Genomic DNA, 23,702 nt, shown 5'->3' with positions numbered 1-23,702 from the left:
ACTTAGGCATCAGGGCTTATCCCATTTACTTACTGTCCACACTTGGCTGATCTCATAACTGAGATGTGTACACCTTTCTCCAAACATCAAAACATGACCTCACTTGAAATCTTCCCCATTGTTCATGCCACGCAGACCTCCACACAACTCCCATGAAGGTTTGGTTTTGGTTTTTGGGGTTTAACATCCCAAAGCGACTCAGGCTACGAGAGATATCGTAGTGGAGGGCTCCGGAAATTTCGACCACCTGGCGTTCCTTAACGTGCACCGGCATCGCACAGCACACGGGCGCCTAGCTTTTTGCCTCCATCGAAAAGCAGCTGTCACGGCCAGATTTTGATCCCGCATTCTTGGGCACAGTGGTCGAGCACCCTAACCACTGCACCACTGCGGCGGGGCGCAAAACTCCCATGAACACGGAACTATACACACAGACTCTCAGTCAACCTTTCATTCCATTCAAAATAGCACCCTTTCCCTTGACCTACACAACAATCTTGACGATGCTCTTTCAGTAGCAATACATCGACAAGGGATAACCCTGTTATTTACCTTGTCTGGAAACTATCGCGCACGACTGGCTACTTACATCGCCAAGGAATAACCCTGTCCGGAAACTATCGTGCACGACTGGCTACTTACATTGCTACTGTTCACTGTTTACCATTTCTGTCAGTAGAATGGTATATAATGCACTGTTTTTATCAGTCATAAAATATGGCATGCTTGTCTGGGCAAAGACTACACTTGTAAATATTAATAAACTTTTGTATATACAAAAACGTGCAATCCGTATAATTAGAAAAGTGCCTTCTTGTACACACACAGCCCTGCTGTTAAAAAGATTAGCATTATACGCATACAGTTTTTATACCCAAATAACCGAACAAAAAATTAATTAGCTACTTCTGAAGTAGCCAGACACTCACTGAATCATGCTGTGTATTGCATATGAAATCTAGGAAGATGGAAAGTTGGTGTTTGCAACACTAATTATGGGACACAAACGTTTAAATATTGTTTGCCTCTCTCCTGAACAAACTTTGACAAATCATTCAGGAATTTGCATAGTGTATTTCTGGACGAGTGTGTACAGCAATATTGTTAGCTCTTTTGTTTAACTCTACCTACCTCTATGTACTCTTTCAGTGCTCTTAATTTTCCTTTTGTCCATATTTTGTTCACCATATCTCATTTTCCATAACCTAGAACTGTGTCTTTGCTATACACATCACATTTTTGTCTTTCTCTATGTGTTTATGTTTATTAGCAGCTGCGTTCTGCTTCTGTATGCAAGTTATTGTTGCATCCAATGCTTTCCACTGTATGCCTTGTAGGGGGCAGGGACCCTGTCAAGCCCATCTGGTGCTTTTTTCCGTGCCCCAAGCATCGTAGGATGTTTGAATAAATTTATTTGATTTAATTTTGACTTGATCACACCTTGGTTTCTCTGCGACTGACATCTGTGTCATTCAAGGATTGTCGGAAATGAATTGGTCCATCAGATTGCCCGCATCTTCCCCAACCAAGCTCTGGTAATCCCTTGGGTCAGCCGACCGATGAATGACGAGACAAATATATGTAAGTGCAACTTGAAGCGCTACTGCCGGCAGCTTCAGGATAATCCCACATATCATCCAGGGCTGCACACTTCTTTCTCTGACAGTCAATCTCACGTCCTCCACAAAAAGAAAACAAATGTTCTCACTAGCCCGGCAAATCTCTGCCTATACTACTTCTGTCTAAGCCTGTCTTGTTCCAACCGTACCTCCATTTATTTCATTTAAGTTAACCTGGAACGCTGCCCATTCCTTTGTCTCGTTGACATTCAGTCCCACAATTACCCTAACCCTCCCCACGTTGTTTTTTTGTGCTTTGCTCAGGAAAGCATCAGTGCTATGTGCACTTGTCTTGTCCTCACCTCGTCCTTTGTCATTTTTTTGCACTTTGCTTTCTGTGTGATGATGAACCAACGTGCCCAAACATTTGAGCTCTCTTCACATCATCAGCAATGGTTCTTATCACCGAGCAGCTCGGTGAGTGGCTCGGAGCCAACTTCTAAGGAGCACTGCACACACACGTCTGCTGTCTGTGAAGGCCAAGGAATGACTGACGGTAGGGGAGAGATTCCGAATTTCAGGGTGTGCGAGCGACACGTGGCTACTCAGTATGGGGTAACATGCTCATGTGCACCATTGGCCGGTGATGGCCGTGACAGCAGCAACTGTGATACACACCACTCTCTCATTGGCTGTAGCTGTAAGGCCGCTCTACCCTCTCGCTGGTTAAAACACACGACGTGGTGCACCGTCACATAGGCTCACGTGTGGTGTCACCGCTGTCTCCTTCACGTCTCAAGCTCATGGAGAGAGAGATAGCAAGCATCTGACCGCCACCAGCGAAATCCGTGATTGAGGCCAGAAATGTAATGCACAAGTCAGTAGGCCAATCAATGAGGAAAATACTTGCACATTAAAACTGCGGCTTGGTCCAGCAATGAGAGCATGAGCATAAACAAGACTACAGAATCGTCAAAGCAAACAAAAACTACATTGAAAATGGGTGAAGTAGTTCTGCCATACAAAAGTGAGCCTGCAATTTTAAAGAATGAAGAGAAACCAAAAGGCAGAAAATGCTAAACTGGATATCAGCTTTATGCTAACACCAAGAAAGAAAAAAAAAGTCTCCATCGGGTAAGTCCACTGTCAGTCTATGAAAAAGAAACCTCTGCGACACAGCTGCACATAAGTTTAATGATGAGAAAAAGCCTGGAAATGTCAAAATAGAAACTACAGCTAGAAACCCATAATGCAATCCTAGCATATTAAACTGAGCTTTCAACCTAATAAACCAAACAGCTCAGAATGTAAAAAAGGACCAAAAGATATGAAAGAATGCAGACTATCTTTTTAAACATATACAACAAAAAGAAGTTATTATAACATGCAACAATAATGCGGAAAGTTGATTAAATGAAACTACATTGGCAAGTTAGTGGAGTAGCCATGCCCTTTATGCTGGTGCCAGCTTCATGCTCAGCTGTGCCAGGGTTGCATCGGACTATTCTGGCACAGCAAGACAGGCACAGTGCAACAAGCTTGTGAAGGATGGCACACATTCTACTGAGTATTGCATCAGACAAAGGAAATGAGGAAAAATTGCCTCAGCCAAACTGGGTACTTATTTGCTCTAAAATTTTGCTAATTTAACAAGTTTTGTTTTATACTAGTTTAGGTCAAGTGCTTGCTTGAATCTGTAAGAATTAACCAAAGTCTGCATTGTATGCAACGATGCAAAGCCAAAAAATACAGTTACACAACAGCTGTACTAACTGTGCCAGCTGCAAAACAACAAAAGCAGACGAACATGAGATTCATACCGAAAAGCGCTCCCTAGCCTATCAAAGGCAAAAGGCCGCAATTGTGTATATTTTGGTGCAGCATTTGTGCTTATGATGTGGATTTTCTATCCACTTTCACCGACTCGGGCAAGTGTGCGAACCAAATGCAGTGTAAAACAAAACTTGTAATAAAATTACATCCTTTGCACAAAATATGAGCCCAAACAAGGGAGCAGTTAGGCCAAGAGAATGTTTTTCCGATTTTATTGAGGAATGCAATGCTCAGTATACGACCAATACCTAGATCTCATTGTGAAAGTTGCACTCAACAATGGCATACACTAATGACCTCTCATTCGTGAAGACAACCTAAATGCAGATTCATCGGACAGAAGGCCAAGGTTTGCAGCACCAGCGAGTTCCTGTAGATGTTTCTTTCTCTCCCTTCCCAGAGATTGCAGTGCTGTACAATGCAGGATGCTATGAAAGCCACCAACACGATTATTATGACTGAGTCACGGTTTACACAGTTCAAAATCATCCCACACAAGTCACAAGTATTTTGTTGCAGCTATACATTCCCCTGCTTACTGCTGCTAGCCGGCAGCTCTCGGTTATTCTTCCTACAGCACAAGGCACTACTTATGACAGGTGTGCCCGACACGAATTCTGCCCAAATGCCTGCCATATGGATAACTGGAGCATATTTTGAATGGGCGAGCACAGTCAAGCAAGGTGCAATAGACGTGATGTAGGAGCGGTATTTGAGGCCCAGGTGCCATTAGCAAATGCTAGGCGGGCATGAGCGTAAGCAGGCAAGCATGTGACCTAACATTTAGCACCTTTTTGCAGAAACTAAGACAAAGATCCAGACTGGCAGCTAATCATGACAAATGCCCACCGAGCTGTACTGCATGGCTGCCTCCGACATGTGACGGGCGAAAAAATTGAGATGAAGAACCCTCTACCAAGCAGAATACACAGAGAAAAAAGGTCTCATGCAAAATAGTCTCACTCGAACAACATTTAAAGTGCACGTGCAATCTGAAAGGTGAATGATAAAGTAATGCCATTTTTAAAAACCTCCTTTCAGTTCTTCTTTAAGCTACACAAATGTCAAGACACTCAGGCAATGATTGCAAGCAGGGATCTTGACATATACAAATTTTAAAATATGCACATCACCTACAGTACCATCACGCACTTGTTTGCAAACATTCTGCAGTTGTTATTCAGATCTTGCAGGAGTGCCTGAATTAATAGCAGTGCTTTTCATTAAAGGCAATTTTAATCGCTTGTGTTATTGAAGGTGCCATTATTTTTCTATGTGCAAAATTGTATCATCTGACTTGACGTCAGCACAGTCATTTGAGGGCCATTTGAGCCCTTCGATGATGCAAGCAAACTTTTAGGCAAATGTTTCATAATAACCCATATATAAAATTAGTTTTTTAGTGACGCATGTTAATACAAAAAATTTTGAGAGCACTGCAGAACCTGCATTGGAGAAATGCGAAAGCATCAGCGTTGTTGCTGTTGTTGCAATATTAGGCGCGTCATCTTCTTTTTTTTTTTTTTCATAATTCCTAGGTTTCATTTCTTATTTTTTAATGCTTTTAAATTATTGATTTCCCTCCAACATCCTTATGCAACATGGAGAATTATGGACACGTTTGCAGGAAGTCAGTGTAAAGTAGTGATTAGGACGCTCAGCTGGCACACGGATGAATGGTGGCTTGATTCCTTGCATGGACACAATTTTTCTCTTCGGTGACAGTTCATGAGGAGACACTCTGATGATCCTCATGAGGCAAGAAATATTTTTGCATTAAAACAAGCTTGCATGTTATCAGGTTTAAAATTGCCAACTAAAAAAGAGCAGAAATGACTGACTGAATGACTGACTGTGCTCAGTCAGAGACACAAAAGTGCAAGTCTGGCACAGCAGGCAGTGTAACAGACTTGCTGGCAGTGTAACAGGCAGTGTAACAGACATGTTGGTATCATCCGATGATGAATGAAAAGGCACAAAGCCTGGGCTACCATGGCACTTGAGCAGCATGCAGTTCATACTACCACATGCTACTGATCTGCACACATCCCGATTTGGGGATGCACAGTATGTCAATAATGTGTCCACTTGTGTGCACTTTCCTCTTCCCAAATGTTTGAAGCATTCTTCTCATGTTTGATCCACAAATGGCTGGGTAAATTGAAGGAGTAAAGGAGAGGCCTTCGCACTTCGGTGGGTATAGTCTGGCTGATGATGACCATGATGATATGAAAAATTTCTCGCATACTGTGCAGTTGTTGCATCCCCACATGTATATGAAATTTGGCCTGTTTTTTATCTGTGCGAACTGAAGCTTCCTGTCTCTCTCTCTCTCTCTCTCTCTAGATGTTGTGATTATGGAACTTTGTGCATTCACTATTGCAAGCTCCAATGAGCTGTGTAACATTTTTTTCAACTGACTTTTCTTTCAACTGTGTACACAGTACTGAACACATAAACCAGCTCCTCTCTTGCCAGTTGAACACCAACCTGCCAGTTAATCGACCAATAAGTAAACAAACTGGGAGCTTTTGCTTCTGAATATTCTTGCTCAATTACTGGCCCTCACATCACTATAAATTGCTATGGTCAAGCAACGTAACAAATCTAACATGAAATTATGTTAAGATTTAACAAGAACATCGAGAGTCTTTGCTCATCAGACCAAGCATACTGATTCTCTCGGAACTTAATATGAAGTGCATCTGTTTGCTACTGACTCTTAACAAACTGACCGATAAACATTCTAATAATTAGGCATACAGCACAACTGCTAGCAGGTTTACTAAGCACTCAAGCACACCACACTGTAAATAGGCCCTAAGATATCATGTGGTTGTAAAGATGACCACATAAGCACATAAGCCCAACTTCATGCTCTCATGCTTGCCCTAATCAACCAAACTGCATCAACTATTAATCTGTATTTGCCTACTTTTGAACATCTGGTTCTATTTTATTTCTTAATGTACCTTCAAAGCTGAATAGCCCATTATGCAGCAAGCTGTTGGATATTTGATTTGAAGGTTCCTGTCCTAAACATTCCACCCCAGTAGAGCCGAGCACCAGGCCAGGGGAAATCTTGCACCCATTAAAAAATGGGTGGGCACCAGCAGCACTGGAGATTGAACCCAGAAATCATTGAATGCGAGACAAAGGCTGCATAGGACAACTGGCCAGCTATTGTTTATTATGAATGGCTCAACTGCTTTGTTTTCCTTCATAGCATGCTACTTGGCTGGCCCAAAATGATACAGAGGAACAAAGAATAGAAAAGGCTGCAAAAAACAAATATTAAGATGAGAAATAAGCAGTCCGTTACAAATATATAAAGAAGGGTCCTATTCACTCATATTATAAGGTCAGCTAGTGATGCAGGCTAGTTTTTCCTTCTACAAACTGACTGTGATCCGAAGGATGGAGGTTCGATTCCCGGTTAGAGACCGGATTATATATTTTTAACTATCTTCCTCACGGCAGACAAGGAAAATTATGATGTGCATATCACGATTCCCCCCCATGGTGTAGTTGGTTAAAGTGCTTGGCTGGGAATCTGAGGGATGGCGGTTCAATTCCTAGTGGAGACCGGAGTTTTATTTTTCTGATGATGTTAGTTTCGGTGTCGAGTGGCGACGTCATGTGATTGACAGCTATAGTGCGACCGAATGCCAAAACTATGAGCCATTAAAGGCTTTCGCCTTAAAAGATGTCTAGCACTGCTTGGGTTTGAGGCACAGCAGAAGTACAATTTAATGAAGCTTAACAAAGCTGTAGAGTGGAAAATCTGCAAACACAGAGGTGGCAGCAACCACCCAAGTCAAACTGAGCAGTAAGGGACTGGGATGAATTTTAACATGGTGCAAGTATTGCCACACTCACAGTTGCATCAATACTGCAGGACTCTTGAGAAATGGCTCAAAGTCAACACTGCAATGTCAACCACAGTGTGACAGTGCCAAGCATAAGTCAAAGGATAGAATCTGCTTTGTTAACGTGGCTTATAAATGTGCACACAAATTATATTATTCATTAGTAACAAAATGCTTCAGGAGAAAGCTCAGTGCCTCAGAAAAATATTGGGTGGTCTGTCCTACCTTCCTCATTTTTTTTTAAGTATTTACTACATAAAATATGTTTAGAGATGCATAAATTATATTTTCTTATTTTTAAGCATGACTGATTTCAGTTACACTTGAGGCTGACTTTCAAAAACAGACATGGAAACTCCAGTCAATGATTCAGGGAAAAAAGGTAGTAAGCTCCAACAAGTGTGCCATTTCCTTGTCTCAGGATAAGCTGGAGACGTTAAATGGCGACAACGAGAAGGATGACATCTAAAAGTTTAACAAATCATGCTCTTTTATACACATGACCCTTCTGCAACTCTTGCTTAAAGGCCTACCACAGAAAAAAAAAGTGCAGGGAAGTGAGAACAGTAAGGTGGACGTGCAATGCAAGCGGGACAGGCAGGGTTTCCAGAGTGGTAGGTAAGTTAAAATGACCCTGATGATTTGGAAGGGCACATAACCTGTCTACCTAGAGAATATCAAACCCAAGCATGAAACCCAGAATGACATGCAATAGCCTTAGAGGGCACTTATATAGAAGTGCAGCTCGATGTCAAGAACTTAATTAATGATGTCTTCATTTGGGTATTCCAACTCACCTAATATGAATGAGGTTTTCAGGGAGGCAATAAATATAGTGCTTTCACTATTAAAAGGTCACCTGACTTAAAAGGGCAGGTGACCTGAACTGAAAGCTTATTTAGCATCTATTTTTCAGGTCATAAATATCTGCCGCCCACATCCAGCGGCTCACATATCAATTCATATAGTAAAGCAAATCTATGGCCGAAGTTGGATCTCGCTCTCCAAATGAAAATCACTAACACTCAGACAAAACAGTTTGAACAGTCTGATCCCACACAACTTCTGCGAATGGGTAAAAATAAATAAAAATATATATGAAAACACCAGAGGGCCAAGCACAGAAGACTGCATCACATTTGGCTTTACATCTTCTGCATGGCCGCAGTGAGATGCATCACGTTACCCACACCAGTCATTTGCATAAAACTGCACTTGTTGAAAATAAGATGCGTGCACTACGCTAAGATGCAGCTGTGAGAACATATCTCAGGAGCACACACAGCATGGCCCAGAAATGAATGGTACAGCTCTGGGCCCAAAACTGCTTGTAGCAGCCATTTAAAAAAAATGTCAAACTGTCAGGATGATTAGAGGATGGCAGCCCCTTGCTCAACAACATTTGACACACCAAGGCAGTGAAAAGGCGCAACTTCTCAGTGCACTATCAACTAGATGAACACCTGAGAAGTGGCATGCAGGTTACAAATGCCCACACATGCTACCACCAATAAGCACCTGCTATAACAATGCCAGAACAACCACCTTGTATCAGTTTTTGGCTTCCAGCTGGAAAAGCAATTGAAAAGCTGGAAGAAGGAGAGCACAGGTGTTGCAATGAAAATATGGGAGACAAATTCAGCTGTTGTTCTAACATCTCAAAGGTCACAAACATGTGCAAAGTCTGAAGAAATATCCACAGAGAAAAAAATCATGCATGATACAAAGCTGGCTGGAAGATTTCGAACCTATGTATGACGTAGCTGTTACAGAGAACAACAACTACATCTGCAATCTCATATGTTCCAAAACTTGTGAGCCCTTTTTTTCTTTCCGTGCAAAAGAGCTACCCTCTGTCTGAAGGAAACAAAAGAATCCACCAATGCTTTTCATCCTTCCTTAGAGCAAGAAGTAACAGCAACAGTAACTGCCCCATCCTCCGCTCCGAGGTATCTACAAGACTGGCCTACTCACATCCTGTTACCGTAAATTCCCCATTCTCAAAAATGTGCATTCACCAAAGTGTGAATGTCCTGGCCACAGGTAACGTGACCTGCTAGATTAAACGAGCACAGACAGAAAGAGGGAAGGAGGGGTGACTATATGGCTAGCATAACGTCTTCACAGCCCAGCTCTTCATACGGATCAATGACAGCCTCACAAATTATTTTAGTAGTCACAATTAAATGTAGAAGCTTGAACGTTAAAATAAGATGCACACGGACAAGGATATGCATGGCAAATTCTTGGAAAGGGGCCTGCAAAGCCTGTCATATTCATTTATTGTGATATTTACCTTTAACAATCATGACACATTGTTACCCAATGTTAACTGTCAGAGCAATTTGAGGCATGAAAATGCAAATTCAAGATGAGAAAAAGTGGAACTGGTATGACTTCTAAGCCATAGGCAATGAATGCTTGAAGGTAAAACTTTGCACATGATGAATTTGCATGCTGCACTCAGTCCTAACATTCATAACTCCAGATTTTGTTCGCACCCACTTTCTATGTACAGCTTCACATGCAGATGAAACTAGCCTAGCGCAATGAAGAAAAGATATGTTTGAGGAAACAATTTACAATCTTACAGTAGCTTCTTCCCTCGTAAGTCAGTGGTCATTCTCTAACTATGTTCATAGTCCATTCCATAGAAAAGCAAACGCCATAGACATATAAAGCCAAGATTAGCACAGCAGTGACTATGGCAATGCTCAATCCCATATGTTTGACTCGCGTGAGTTTCTATTCACTACTTTTAGCATGCTGCATGAATGGTCATCACAACAAGGTTTTGAACTAGAGGTACTGCAAGCTGTGCAGTTACAAATTCAGCCTTCCACGGCACGACTGCTTGTCAATCACTTGCCAATACCAGATACTGGATAACTCAACTCTAAAATATTAATACAAGACGATAAAAAGGGAATCCACACGCTGGCACGCTTGTACAAACCAACTCCCCTTCTTCCACATCAAAAAGAAAAATGCATAAAAGATGAACCAGAACTGAATGTCTTAAATGAAATTACTAAAAAAATGCTTCTGTGTTGAAAGAGACATTTTGTTCAACTGCCAACTAGATAAAATTGTATGAATCATTCAGTTGATAAGAGCACTGATTTGGGAGGTTCTTAAGCTTTGGCAAGTGGTAATCTGCCAGCTAACCCACTCTAGTGGCTACTATATCCTTAAGGCTACTTTTATGCTTCTGTTGTTGGCGACATCAGAAATCTATTCTAACTTGTGGGTGGCAGTGCAACTCTGTCTCTTCATTTTATCAAATTATGCAGACCTCTACAAATGTGGAGCCTTGTGATTTTACAACTGACATACACTTCTTTCAGTGTCTGTAAACTGTAGCATCACCACTTATTGTTTGCCAATAAATTTTCCAAGGAAAACAATTTCATTAGTGGCAGTTTGACATTTATCAGAAAGCAAGGGATATCCTGATGTTCCAGTATTTGTTAAATTGTAATTAATGAAGAATCCCTTTCAACTTCCACTAGAAATCATTGAAGGACAGTCAAAACGAGTAATGATATGCAAACTGACAAGTAGAGAAAAGAAAATACGGCAAGTGTCTAAGAAATTTTCGGCCCTTGATTTTGTTCCATGCTAGCAAGCAACTTGTTAATCTCTTTACTAATGGTACAACAGACAACCACAAAGACAAGGCAGATGAGAAAAAATATATAGAGAGCATATTTATCCACACTTTCACCAGTGTGTGTTTAATGCTTCGAATCAGCATAAGCTATGAGGGCCACCACTGCAGAGGGCTCTGATAATTTCAAACACCTGAGGTTCCTTAGCGTGCACTGACATCACATAGTACACTCACACCTTGCGTTAACGCCATCATCAAAGAACACCTGTGGCAAGAGGGACTGAACCAGCATCCTCAAACGCAGTGATGCGTACTAAGTCTGCAGCCTGCTTCAAGCAAAACTACAAAAAGTCTCTGAAGCAGGCAAAGTCAGCCACAAAAGTAAACTGTAACTCAACAAAATTTCGCTCAACCGTCTCCAAAAAGACTGCTGATGCCAACGTGTGTTCATGAAACTGTAAGCAAGGTTATCGAAAAAGAAAAATAAGTTGCACTGAACTTTGCACAATAAAGAAGTACCAGCAATCACACCCGCCCAAGCAGCCATGAGCATTTTATAAACTTGAGTCTTCAAATTTCAGGTATACATATCATATCTGTATTCTCTTCTTTCCCTCCACTGCCTCTTGGAGACAATAAAATGAAAGTGAAGAACACAGGCTCAGATAAAGTCCGACAGCACAGATGCCAAACAGAAGCACAGTTAAATCAGACCATGCCTACGGTACTACACACTTTTCCTAAAATTTTATTTTTCAGTAATCAATCACGGCACCTTGCTTTGACAGCTGGAAACTAGTGTAACAGGAGGCATAGCAGGAACATATTTTGTCCCTGTCAGTACAGGCTGGAGCACAACGCCCAAAGCACAAGCATCACAAAGATGGTATGCAACTGTTTCACATTAGAGGACAGCAGCCTCAGCTTGGAAAAGACAGATGACGAAATTCCCCTGTTTCGCCACACAAATGTCCACAGTGCTGAAACATTCGTTTGCAATAAAAGCTGTCCCAGTCAATGACCAAGAAAAATTTGGAATATAGCTTGCTTTTCATACCTGCGAGATTTGCACGCCAGTAAAAAAAAAATAAAGACCACTAAATTACAAAAAAATTATTAGGGAGATGCTCAAGCTTCACCTTAAAAGTAAACATAATAGCATCTTTAACACTGCCTCTTCATTTTGCGAACTAAAAGAAAAATTTGTCTACATTGTTTTGGGGGAAAGGAAGACGAGTATGTCTCACTTCTCGATGGGCACTTACACTAACAATTAACGGCACACAAATAACATATATTATGTTGAGGCATGAAAAGGAAAGAAAAATAAAGAGCCTCTGCCCGTGCCACTTAGTATAATGGGCTTAAACACACACGAATAACAGGTACATATGCCATTGGTTTCAATCACTGTCGCAAATTTGACTAGCCGCCAACTTGACTAGCAAATCGATGCCAAATGAGTATGACGCCACATTGAACACTTCACAAAAAACAGTTGCATCGTAATTTTGATACGAAATCATGTGTATATTTCTTCTGACATGTTCCCGACTCATCCTTGAAACTTTGCTCTTATACTAGGCTACAGTGATGGCTTTTCAGCTGAATGAGCCTTACACAGTATCGCGTAAAATGTGCAGCATATGTCTCTTTTTCAGTTGTGCTTGCCACAAAGAAAAATCGCAAAAAAAAAAGGGCCCCAGCTGAGCCAGACGTCTTACAATACTTGTTCTTGACGTAGACAAGCACCCAAGGGTACATGTGGTTCCTTAGCAGTGACAAAGACTATTAGACCATAAACCCCCAATAAAGGGAGTCTAGATCAATGGCTGTTTAAAAGATGTCAAATATGCAGATTTTACAAAAACCAGGCATCTGTTAAGAGCACTACTAGTGTAAATGTCAAGTACTTACAGAGATTCATAGCACAGTTTTCTGCTTTATATGATAAAGATCAATGGATTTGCCTCATAATATGCTAAAAATAACAGTCAATTCAAATTACAAATAAAAACCAGAGCATTTTCTTTCTTTAGGGGTGCAGAAATAATAGAGTACAAAAATTAAAAATCATAAAGAAAGCAATAAAAAAAAGAGGGTGCATTATAGTGCACAGGGCATAATTTCATAACATCAGCTTGCTATCATGCGTTTCACCACTGTAGCATAAAATACGAATTTGTTCCTTAAAAAAAAAAAAAAAGTTCCTTGAAATGAAACCCCCCTGGGTATAGTCCCCTTTAAAGGAGTGTGAAAACATACATCATATTCGCCTACGACTGCTGAATAATTTATAATCGAATTTCGTTTCTCACCAGTTTTGGTTTCAACAGCCGAGCGATGGCTGTGACATCGCAGTCAAGCCTAGGTCACGTGAGGGATGAAAATACAGCAATATAATCATTGCTGTGTCGTTTTGAATTCACTGCAATGATAAGGCCAGTCTGCCTCATGAAGGGGAAGTGAAGAATCAGTGGTTTTGTCGCTGTTTTTTTATGCCGCGCATTAAGACATGATTGTGATGTCACAGTCATCTCTTGGCTGCTGAAACCGAAACTGGTAAGAAAAGAAAATTCAATTATAAATTACTTAGCGGTCGTAGGCAAAAACTGCGTGCAGATCGATACACAGGAATGACTTACGAATCATTAAGAAGAAGAAGAAAAATGTCACAAAAATTTGCTGTCTGTGGTCCTTTAAAGGTTTAATTTAAAGCACATATTGAGCGAAAAAAAAAAGATGAATAATTACCATTAAAACTAATGAAAGCATAAGAGACAAGGAAATTTCAGTGCTAAAATCAAGTGGGTAGATTTGTGAAACCAAATTTGTAGGAAAGACAACAGGACACCAGCAAGGAATGAACCAATGGCACTGGACATTACATGCTGTTGTGTTCTACCATTTCAGCAGTAGCTGTAGCCATCTTGCATATCAATTTCCCTAGTATTTATGCATGTAAGACACCTCCACGTGAAAACTCCTATCCAGAGTAGTACAGGCAGAAAGCATATCACACTGAAAATGCTAGCTATGGGAATTGCAGTCAAGGTCACATGCAAGCCACAAGCCAGTAAATTGTCACATGACAAAGTATGACAATTTGCATCATTAAGTTGATGCAGGCTGCTATATGGAAACTACAAAGCAGAGCAGAACTCGAAAAATCAATCTGCCTGAACCATACCATTCTGGTTTTCAATATAATTAGACATAATATAAATAAAAGGAAGCATGACACGAATCACCAACATGCCTGTCCACCAATCCATTCTGACTTCCTCACCTTCATTGTGGCTTTGCTATTTCATGACTTAAATTTACAAAACCAAGATTTGACAACCATAAGAAGTGTCTCACAAAATTACCACAATGTAAACTGCATCTTAGTTCAACTTGCTTGTCCCACAACCACAAGATCCCCTCCCCAATTTTGCCCTGCTCTGGTTACCACCTGTTATCTCACTCCTAATCAAAACAGCAGCTGCTCACTTGCATTCACAGCCAGTAACTTAAGTGTAAAGATTGGACTTTATGGTTTTTGATATTTTGAAACTTTGGCATACTTCTTTTGGTGCTTATTTTAACATGCAAGTTTTGGTTGTTTTTCTTTCAGGCAAATAATAATTTTAATAAGTGAATGACCGACTTTTTCCAGTAATTTAATATGGGGTTCCAGTGCAGTCAGAAGTCACTTAAGAGGCTGTTTCGTCATTTTTGTCAACAAGAACAGCTTATTTGGGGCTGTGCTTTTATAAGGAGTTTCTATTGTCATTAAAAAGTAATGCAAATAAATAAGACAGCTGGCGAACAAAAAGTCCAGAGCAAGTTTCCTTTTAAGATCTAGGCTGACATGTTTGGTGCTCCCCAGTATGCAGAGGCATGTAACCTAGCTAGCAGAGCAATACCTCAAACTGCACTCCTTATTTAACAATATTACCCTCACATCATGCCCCTGGCTTCTTTTAGTTCTTTTTCAACTTTGACTGAGGGTCAATCATACTCAATAAGCAGCTAACTATGCCTTTCAAGATAAAAATTCTGACCTTTCTCAGTTAAAAACGAACCGAGAAGGAAAGATTTGGCCCATTTTCACCGGCTTTTATCTGTTGAAAACTAAAAGTCCAGCCCCTACTTAAAAATCATCTGCCATGGCCCAATGAGATCTAATACTTACTCCATGCAGAATAACAATGGCCAACTGCACACCACCACCACGTTTTTTGTTGTTTTTCTTTTTACCTTGATAAATTTCGAACCTTATCAGTTAGTTCCCAGTAGCGCCAAGGTTTTGCATTTAAGAAAACCAAAGCTTAAGCTGAAGAAAAGGCTGAAACCACCACCGTTACAAGCAGCATTGATATCCAAATCTTCTAACTCTGTCGCATTCTAATAAGCATGGAGTTTCAAGTCATATTCAAAGATTTCTAGCACAAGCCGATAGTAGTGACTCTTAGCAGAGCTATTTTGTGCAGCTTTTTTTTTTTCTTATATCAGCAGTGCCCAGAAAAGCTACACAACCAATTCAAGGAATTCCTTGAACAGAATAACAATGTGCTCCACGCATATTTTGAATCCAAAGTCCATATTCACATGCATGTTTCAATCTTTATGTATGCACCACATGAAATTTTAAGCATGCAAGCATACACGGGCATGCACTTCATAGCATGAAAAAGGGCAAAATTGTAGGCCAATAACATAAAAATTTTAGAAGAAAGAGCCTGTCAAAAGGACAAAGTTTGCTAGCATGCTGAATGGCCAAGCTTTCTGATCATGAAGAAAGTTTTGACCAGTTAAGCCAATGAGCACATGCCAGTGCTCAGACTTCCTTTCACAGATATGGGTTATTAAGCATACACCAACTTGCTAAAGTATACCACGGTAAGTGCAAGTTTAGGATTAACCGAGTAAGGGCAGTAATACTGGAAGACATTGTGCAATTCTGAAAGCTATCCCAGATAATCACCTTATTTGAGATATCTAATGCTAAACAAGCATGCTACAGCAAGCACACTGATGCAATATACAGTACTAACCAAGGTGCATGAAACTCAGTGGAAAACATGCACCAATCATAAAATCAGCCACAGCAAAGAAAGCTGCAGAGCTAATAGCACAGGTGAAAGATGGACTGTTCATATGTAAGCTATATAGCAAATAAAAACTACTTAAGTAACAGAAAATTTCAAGTCAAATGCCTGAATACAAAAAGAAATGTAGGTTCGACACAAAAATATTCTTTACGATCACCACCAATGGTGCCTGTGTATGCAGCTGGCATGAAAATTCTCACAAGTAAGAGCTAACCAGGCGCTATTCTTTTTGCATGCGGCTTTCGACTCGAAGGAAAACGCTCGACAGAGGTCCGTCTGACTAGGAATACAAATTTATGCGAGGAAACAAAGTCAATGGGAATCTTGCAAGAAAGTATAATGTTTCAAAGCATACTTAATTTCTTCAACAAGGTGCGATCATAGTGAGCTGCAGCCTGCCTTTTTAAGTGCACATACTGCTGATCACTGGTTCACTGGACATAAACTGTAGGTGCAAGAACAGGGAAGAATTCCAGTGGAACATTTAACATTCGCCAATGTCAGCTGAATGAGCCATGACTGAATCAAATTGTGTTGCTGGGCGAATTGGTGACTGCACTTCTTCTGCAATGACTGAAGCTACAGCCTTTTATGTAGGTCTGGTTTCACATCCAGCACAGTATTTTCTTCAAAGCGAATCCTGTGGTTGCATCCTTAGCAATGTTCGGCCAGTACACTGTGCCCATTGGTTATTCCCTTGATGTCACATTTGTGCTGCTCTTTTATAACAAACACTTTACTTCTCCAATGTATGACGATAGGTTTTAGCAATGGAGTTTGTGCACATGTTGCACCTTTCCATTAGGATCATGGTCTTTTTAGTGAAGAAGGAGGCACCCTACGGTCGAAGTCAACTTGGTGTATTGTTAGCATCCTTTAACACAGGCCAAGGTTTTGCTCGTGCCTTTCAAATATGCAATGCATACGCGTCTTTGTTGATGGCGTATGACAGAATCGTTTTTGTTGCATACACTTGAGTTTTAGTTGTCACCTCAATTGAAAGAATTCGGGCATTAAACATGTTTTTCGTTAAAGGATGAACACAAGGCCAGATTTCACTTTTGTTTCTTGTGCCCGTATTGTGCATGCAAAATGCAGGAGAGCCCATTTAAAGCAAACCTAATGACCTTGCAAACTGCATTTACTCTTTCAGAGGTTCATATATATCTCTGCTGTGCATGTCTGCTCAATCAGACCCTACTGCTCAGATTTCCAAGTTTTACAGTGCAGTATCGTGCTCTTCGAAGATAACCTTGCTGCCGACAACTGCTTTAGGGACATGATACGAATAATTACAGTGAAAACATTCACAGCATGTGTTGTTACGTGGTCCTTATCGTTTTCATCAGATTCCTGGAGATGGAAGATCATGCATGATTTGCGTACTATAATTTTTTTTAAGTGTGCAGTTCTCCAATATCAACATCATCATCCACCCCACCAAAGTCATCCCTGGCTACACCAGATTTGGCCAACTGCCTATCGCAAAATGTCATTAAAAATCTAGATGCATCCGATAATGTGGATTCTTGACAGCATCCTTCATTGTTCTTGTGTTCATAAAATTTACTTTTCTGAAGCAATTTTTGATGCACTCTGCACTCAGTTCCACCCCCAAAAAACAAACAAGAAACAGAGAAAGATCTGAACTGAGACAACAACCCCTGGTCAGTCAACTGCTATGAGCATGTGCTGGTGATATGCCATCCCCATTTTGCCTTTCACTCTCTAAAAATGTGTTGCACTACCCTCGCTACATTTCAAATATTCTATATGCTTGTATTGTTTTCTCTTTGTCATTGCTCTGTTTTTGTGCTTTTATGTATTCCTCTGTAATGGCCTCGGGCCCCGAGGTAAAATAAATAAATAAATAAAACAGGTCGCCTTGACGACACCAATATCAAGAGGCTGGTCTGGCTCATCACACCTAGCGCAAGAGTATGGTCAACTCAGACAGGGCACGTGGTGTGCTGCACAGTTGTCAAGCACAACCAGGACCTTTACGTTGTTTTTTTCACAAGCAGCTCAGCAAGCTCGCCTGTCATCCCATGCTCCCTCCAAATTTATGCATAGTGGCATACTTGTTGAATAAATTTAAAAAGCATGCATATCACACAGGTTTTTGTGTCATGTCTGTGGCAAATGAGAGCAGTTTCCAAAGCACAGCGCCACTGCGAGTCGCCCTTACGGCAAATTGCGGCCGCCGTATGCTGCCACCCATGCTCATGCACAGAGCAACTGTAAAGCCCCAACTTTAGTAGGGGAGAGATCAAAGGACATCCAAGCTATTAAGAAAAGAGGTGGGTGGAGCTGTATAAACTTCAAGACATGACAGAAAGAGTAAGAGAAAGCCTTACAATCTATCTCCTATTCTTTTAAAACTGTTCGCCATTTCCGATGCATGTAGCATGTACGCTAAGCAAGCCAAATAAGTGGTACATATCATAGCGTCAGGGCTCATGCTGCTTGCGACTGGCACTGCACACATGTGCAGATCAGCTCTGGCCGATGTGTGGGAAAGCTGCCACACGACACAAGTGTGTTTACGGCGCAGGCTTAATGTGATGCTTACTGCACTTTTCACTAGGCCAGAGTGCCGTCTTTCAAGGCGTACATTTTTATGGCCACGTCAGGAAAAGAAATGAAAAATTTTCATTGTGCGCCAAGTAGTCCCCCCCCCCTCCCCCCCTTCTCTTTTTTTTGTTTTGGGTGGTCACATACTTCTATTATAAATGAGGAGGGTGTGTTACAGACAATTGGATGCACTCATAGCTGTGTGCACCTTCCAGAAATGGGGGTTTTTGGATGCGGTTTTCAGTGCAACATCATTTGGTACAACCTAGCTCGGTGACCGCAGTTGTCAATTTTATGTCAGATGCCGTATTATTGCCCTAATACATATTTTGATGGTTGTGCCATCCTTAATCGTAATAAGTGAACATTTGTTACAACTGCAGCCGCTTTAGGCAGGCTTGACTGTAAGCAATTTTATCTCAGATGCCGTATCATTGCCCTAATACATATTTCGATGGTACTGCCACCCTTATCCGTAATAAGTGAACATTTGTTGCAACTGTGGCCACTTTAAGCAGGCTCGACTGTAAACCCTTACTGTAACAAAGTAACCAAAGAGGAAACAGCAAAATAATTTACTGCCAGCATAACTCAACAAAAGAAGAGTGACCTTCATTCAACCCCAGCAGTACTGGCACTGTGCCAGCAGTTGTATACTAGGGACAAGAACTGTCTTTCCAGGTGAGTTGTCCCATCTGTTTACTGCAAAACATATCCCTTTTATTATTCCCTAATAAATGCATGTTAGGCTGCTTACTATCAATTACAGTGGGCAATGGTGACAAATACAAGAGGTTCTACACTTAGATGTCAGTGTCAATAATGAAGAGAGAGAATGTTTCGGGCTACTTTACATATCCTTGTAAGAGCAACCACACCACATGTCAATGCTTAGAACTATGAACGTACGTTTAGGGGATCAGACTGTCAAGTACCCCTTGAGAGGTAAAAACTGAGGTGCATTTGCAGCTCTGCATGCATGCATTCCCAAAATAAAATTCATTTTGTAAACCCAACAAGACATCTTCGAAATGGCATAACCGTCATAGACCACGCTTCAAATACCAGGTTTTCTTTTGCACTCCAATGTTCAAAGCGTAACACAAGAAAGGAATATCAGAACTGGTGGACCAAAAACTAAATGTAAGAAGCTATATCTCTGCTAACACCAGCTGTCAGACATGCAATGGCTATACATCCAACTGAGGAATCACAAGGTTATGGTGCAATATACTTCAGAGTTTCGTTACCCAGCTAATTTTATCAGATGTACACACATGCAGCATGCCACAGCTTTCAGCCGAGCCAAGCACATCCCCTTGACAAAAACAAATATACTAATATGCAATAAAAAGACTTATAAGCATCACACGCACACTCTACAACCTGTTTCTGGAAAGGCCATCCCTAATTCTTAAAAATAGGTTTCTTGAGGTGAAAAGATCACTTCTGCAGTATATCAGATATCTGTGGAATCATGTTTTAACTTTTTCAGGTAGTTAATTATATTTTAATAGTTCTTTGTTACTATTTCAAGGACTTCTCAGGTGGCGCAGAACTGGGCTGTCACTATGTTATGAACGCTCATATTAAGTGATCATGGAGGTCATGTCCAATGCTGGCAGTGTCCATCGAAATGTGTCGCACTACGCCGCATATGCCACATGACCAACCAACCTGTGGGCCTGAGAGCAGTGGTGGGACAGCTAGGAATTGAGGTCAGTGTGGAACATGCTCTACACTGAGACGCTTTTTGATGGACTCTGCAAATGCAGAATTTTCGAATGGCACCAAAAATTAATAAGTGATATGACTGCTACTATAGTGACCAGCTACAAATCTGTAGTGGCAGGCTTCTCTGAAACATGGTGCTGAATGAGTGTATCTTCTGTTGCTGGAACCTTCTGGCATAATGTGCCATGAATGACTGCAAGGATGGAGTAAGTTTTTAACTGAGTTTCTTGCTAGCGTCAAAGGTTATTTCCCAAAACGCAACTTAATACTCAACATTCGCGCCAGTGAAGCGTTATCAAAGACATTTTCAGCTGCCGCTCACATCATATTTGCCTTCACTTTTCCTTTTTCCCTTTCTCGCGCGTGTAAGACGCCGCTCGGAGGTTTCTCGAGGCGCGCGGCGCCTTGAAATGCGCGCTGCTTGCGCTGCGCATCCAAGGCCGCAATGACCGCACGTGTTCGCAGTGCAACCGCCAAGCGAAGTGTGTATCTCGCCAGCATTCGGCACGTGGTGCGTGTGCGCACTGTTTACGCATTTCTATTTCCTTCTCTCTTTCGCCCTCCTCGCCTCCGCCAGTCACCTTCTCTAGACCGGCACAAAGAGCGAGTTTCGCGCTTGGCGGACAGCCACAACCTCACTATATCGTAGTTTAAAAGCAGATACAAGCGCGAGGCGACATTCAGCTGCCCCAAGTGCGCTTTTCTCAGTCCGCACCGCGCACTAAAAAAACGAGCTATACGCGCTATGAACGAGCGGCAACGCGCGACTCCAGCGCAAGCGATGCAAGTGTTTTTCAGAGCGAGCCCGAGTCCCGAGTAAGCACACGCACACACATGTGCACGTGCAGCGACCGCGACCACCGTCGAGCGCAGTTCGCGCACCGAATATTCGAAACCGCGGGTCGCCACAGCGCGGCGGCGAAGCCCGCAGCAGTCGTTTCTCACTCGCCCGCACCCCCGCGCGAGGAGTGGAAAAAAAAAAATAATAATAAATAAATAAATAAAAATAAAAAAAAAAACGCACCGCATGAAACACAAGCGATTAAAAAAAAAAAAGAGAGAGGGAGAGAAGGGCCAGCGCGCGCTGCGATGATCAATACACGTTACCTTTCCGGGGTCGTCCTTTGACCGAGGTACCTTGTGAAAGCACTTGTTCAGCGACAGATTGTGGCGAATGGAGTTCTGCAGGGATGCACAAAGAAATGGAGAAAAAGAAAATAAAGACCGAGTTAGCGCCAGCGGCTCAAGGCAAAGCGCCGCAGCGGCGGCGGAAGCTCGACGTCAAGGACCCTCGACGTCGTCAGCAGCGCCCGACGACGAGCGCGCCGCCAACATGCGCGCGGACATCGACACGGGAGCCCCATCGTTTGTAAACACAAAGGTCAGACAACTATCACTGGAGAGACGTGGTAGCGGGAGTACGACGTCAACAAACCGAGGTCGCCGTTGCGACTGCACCCAGAGTCGCAACCCGGCAGGCCCGGAGTTGCCGTCCTCGACTCGAGGTCGACACCGCCACACGAGCGTTTCGCAGCGCGGAAAGAAACACAGACAACCAAAAGCGATCGCGAAGCGCTTCATTCCGTGTGCCAAGGTCGGCGCCTGGAAACGACGCGCGCGCGCCCGTACCTCTCCTCGATCGTTTTTCGACCGCGGATACTGGGCGTGCGCACTTTATTTTTCAAGCCCACACATTAAGAAGTCGCGATCGCGGAATGGCGAGACCGAAACCCACAGAGCTGGCAAGCGACGAAACCTACCTTCCATCCCGTGCCCGCCTCCCGGTAGAAGGGGAAGTTTGCACAAATCCAGGTGTAAATGTCGCTGAGCGTCATCTTCTTGGTCGGTGAGCTGTTGATGGCAAAGGAGATGAGCGTCGAGTAACTGTACGGTGGCTTTCGCTTGAGGCCACCGGAGCCGTCGTCCGGCTGAGCGCCTCGGGAGCCGTGCGTCGCCGCGGCTGCCGCCGCACCAGCGAGCGGGTGAAGCGGCGGCGGTGGCGGCTGCTGCTGAAGCGGCCGCCGTGAATTATCCCGCTGAGTCGCACGCGGTGACCACTCCATGAGCTTTCGGTATTTTGCGGGCGCAGCTCTCGCCAAGGGCTCCTATCGTGGACGGAATCGGGGCGCCGACGCGCTGCCTAACTAGACGCCTCTACTGGCTCTAAGGGGCATCGCTACGAGTTTCGAACTTAACACGCTGCCATCTTTAGGCGGGTCCCATACCCCTGCTAGGCTTTGACGACGTACCGTCAAACCTGCGCTTTGAGCAACACTATAGCGGCGCTGGCGTCGAGCTAGAATAATGGTTTCAGAGACACCAGACACGACTGAAGCGGCGTCTGTGAGTACAGTTTTCGCTTCGCTTTTCATCCGTTATCAGTCGTAAGCTGCGTGAGAACAAAAGCGTTTGGCTTAACAATCTGCTCCGTCACAGACAGCTGCTGTCAGTGTTGTAGTTGGTTGTAGCCTGGTCTCCAAAGTTCGGGAGTACACAGTATTATCGGAAGAAAGAACAGTGATTCACATTAGTAAAAGTAATTTCGAAAGGAATTAATTACCTCTGCTGCCAAATTACTATTCTAAAGTAATTCGTTACATTACTAAATTACCAGACCAGAAATGTAATTCATTACATTACAAATTACAGGAAAAAGTAATTTAATTCGTTACAGTAATTAAATTACTCCCATGTCTGCTGCAAACAAACTGCTGCTGGCAAGGAAAATGGGGGTTCTGGGCACTGCTAATGCGCATCATAATGCTATAGTGCCTATGCCCAGTTGATGGGCTGCGCCGCCTGCGCGCAAAAGTCGGAGCTGCAGTCAATGGCACTGCATGGTAGCCACTTCTGTCCAGAGTGGGAAAGCGCGCCCCATAGGAATACATGTACAGAAAAGTTTTCAATTCACGTAAGCACCTAGGTCACCTACGTACGTACAACAAGGCGAAAGCCTTTTGGCCGCCCTGCTGCGATTATTGGAACGCCCTTTATTCCTCGAGATGTACTCGAGAGATAGCCTTTCTAGCTTTATCACAGAGACAGACAGGAAGAGAGTATACATCTCTCTCTCTAGAACTGGAGAGACAGATAGTCTCTCGAGCTCTTTAAGAGAGAGACGCTCTCCATCATTGACTATCATTTTTATCAGTAAGTATAGCCAATACTGACTATCACTATTTTTTTCTTAAAGAGCCACTGTCCATGGGTTTGTTTTTTAAGCAGATGAGCTAGCCCAATGCTTCTATCAGGTACCGGAGATAGCCTGTGCAAAATGCTACAACGATGCGCGCGCGGCGAGGCAGCAAAAATACAAACCAAAGCTCTCTCATCCTCCCCTTCGAGAAACCAGCTTCCCCGTTCTCTGCGAGCCGCTGGGCTGACGTCGAAGTAGCGACGACATCCATTGGTCCGTCTCGCT

At 42.6% G+C, this 23,702-nt stretch overlaps 1 protein-coding gene across 1 annotated transcript in view; it reads right to left on the bottom strand.

Moving 5' to 3' along the window:
• Positions 1 to 22,533, bottom strand: part of LOC146198322 (uncharacterized) — a 55,943-nt gene extending 33,410 nt beyond the window's left edge. The window contains exons 1-2 of the mRNA XM_084593768.1: positions 22,042 to 22,533; positions 21,389 to 21,463 (exon numbers count right to left, since the gene is read on the bottom strand). Of these exons, the coding sequence (XP_084449894.1) occupies positions 21,389 to 21,463; positions 22,042 to 22,344 (378 nt within the window). The 5' untranslated portion in view covers positions 22,345 to 22,533. The remainder of the gene's footprint in view (positions 1 to 21,388; positions 21,464 to 22,041) is intronic.
• Between the last annotated feature and the right edge of the window lie 1,169 nt (positions 22,534 to 23,702).

This window comes from Amblyomma maculatum, chromosome 2 (genome assembly GCF_055883805.1).
Source record: "Amblyomma maculatum isolate TAMU_Amacu chromosome 2, ASM5588380v1, whole genome shotgun sequence".
NCBI lineage: Eukaryota > Metazoa > Arthropoda > Arachnida > Ixodida > Ixodidae > Amblyomma > Amblyomma maculatum.
The sequence above is the reverse complement of the archived record's forward strand: the minus strand, read 5'-3'. Positions and strand labels throughout refer to the sequence as shown.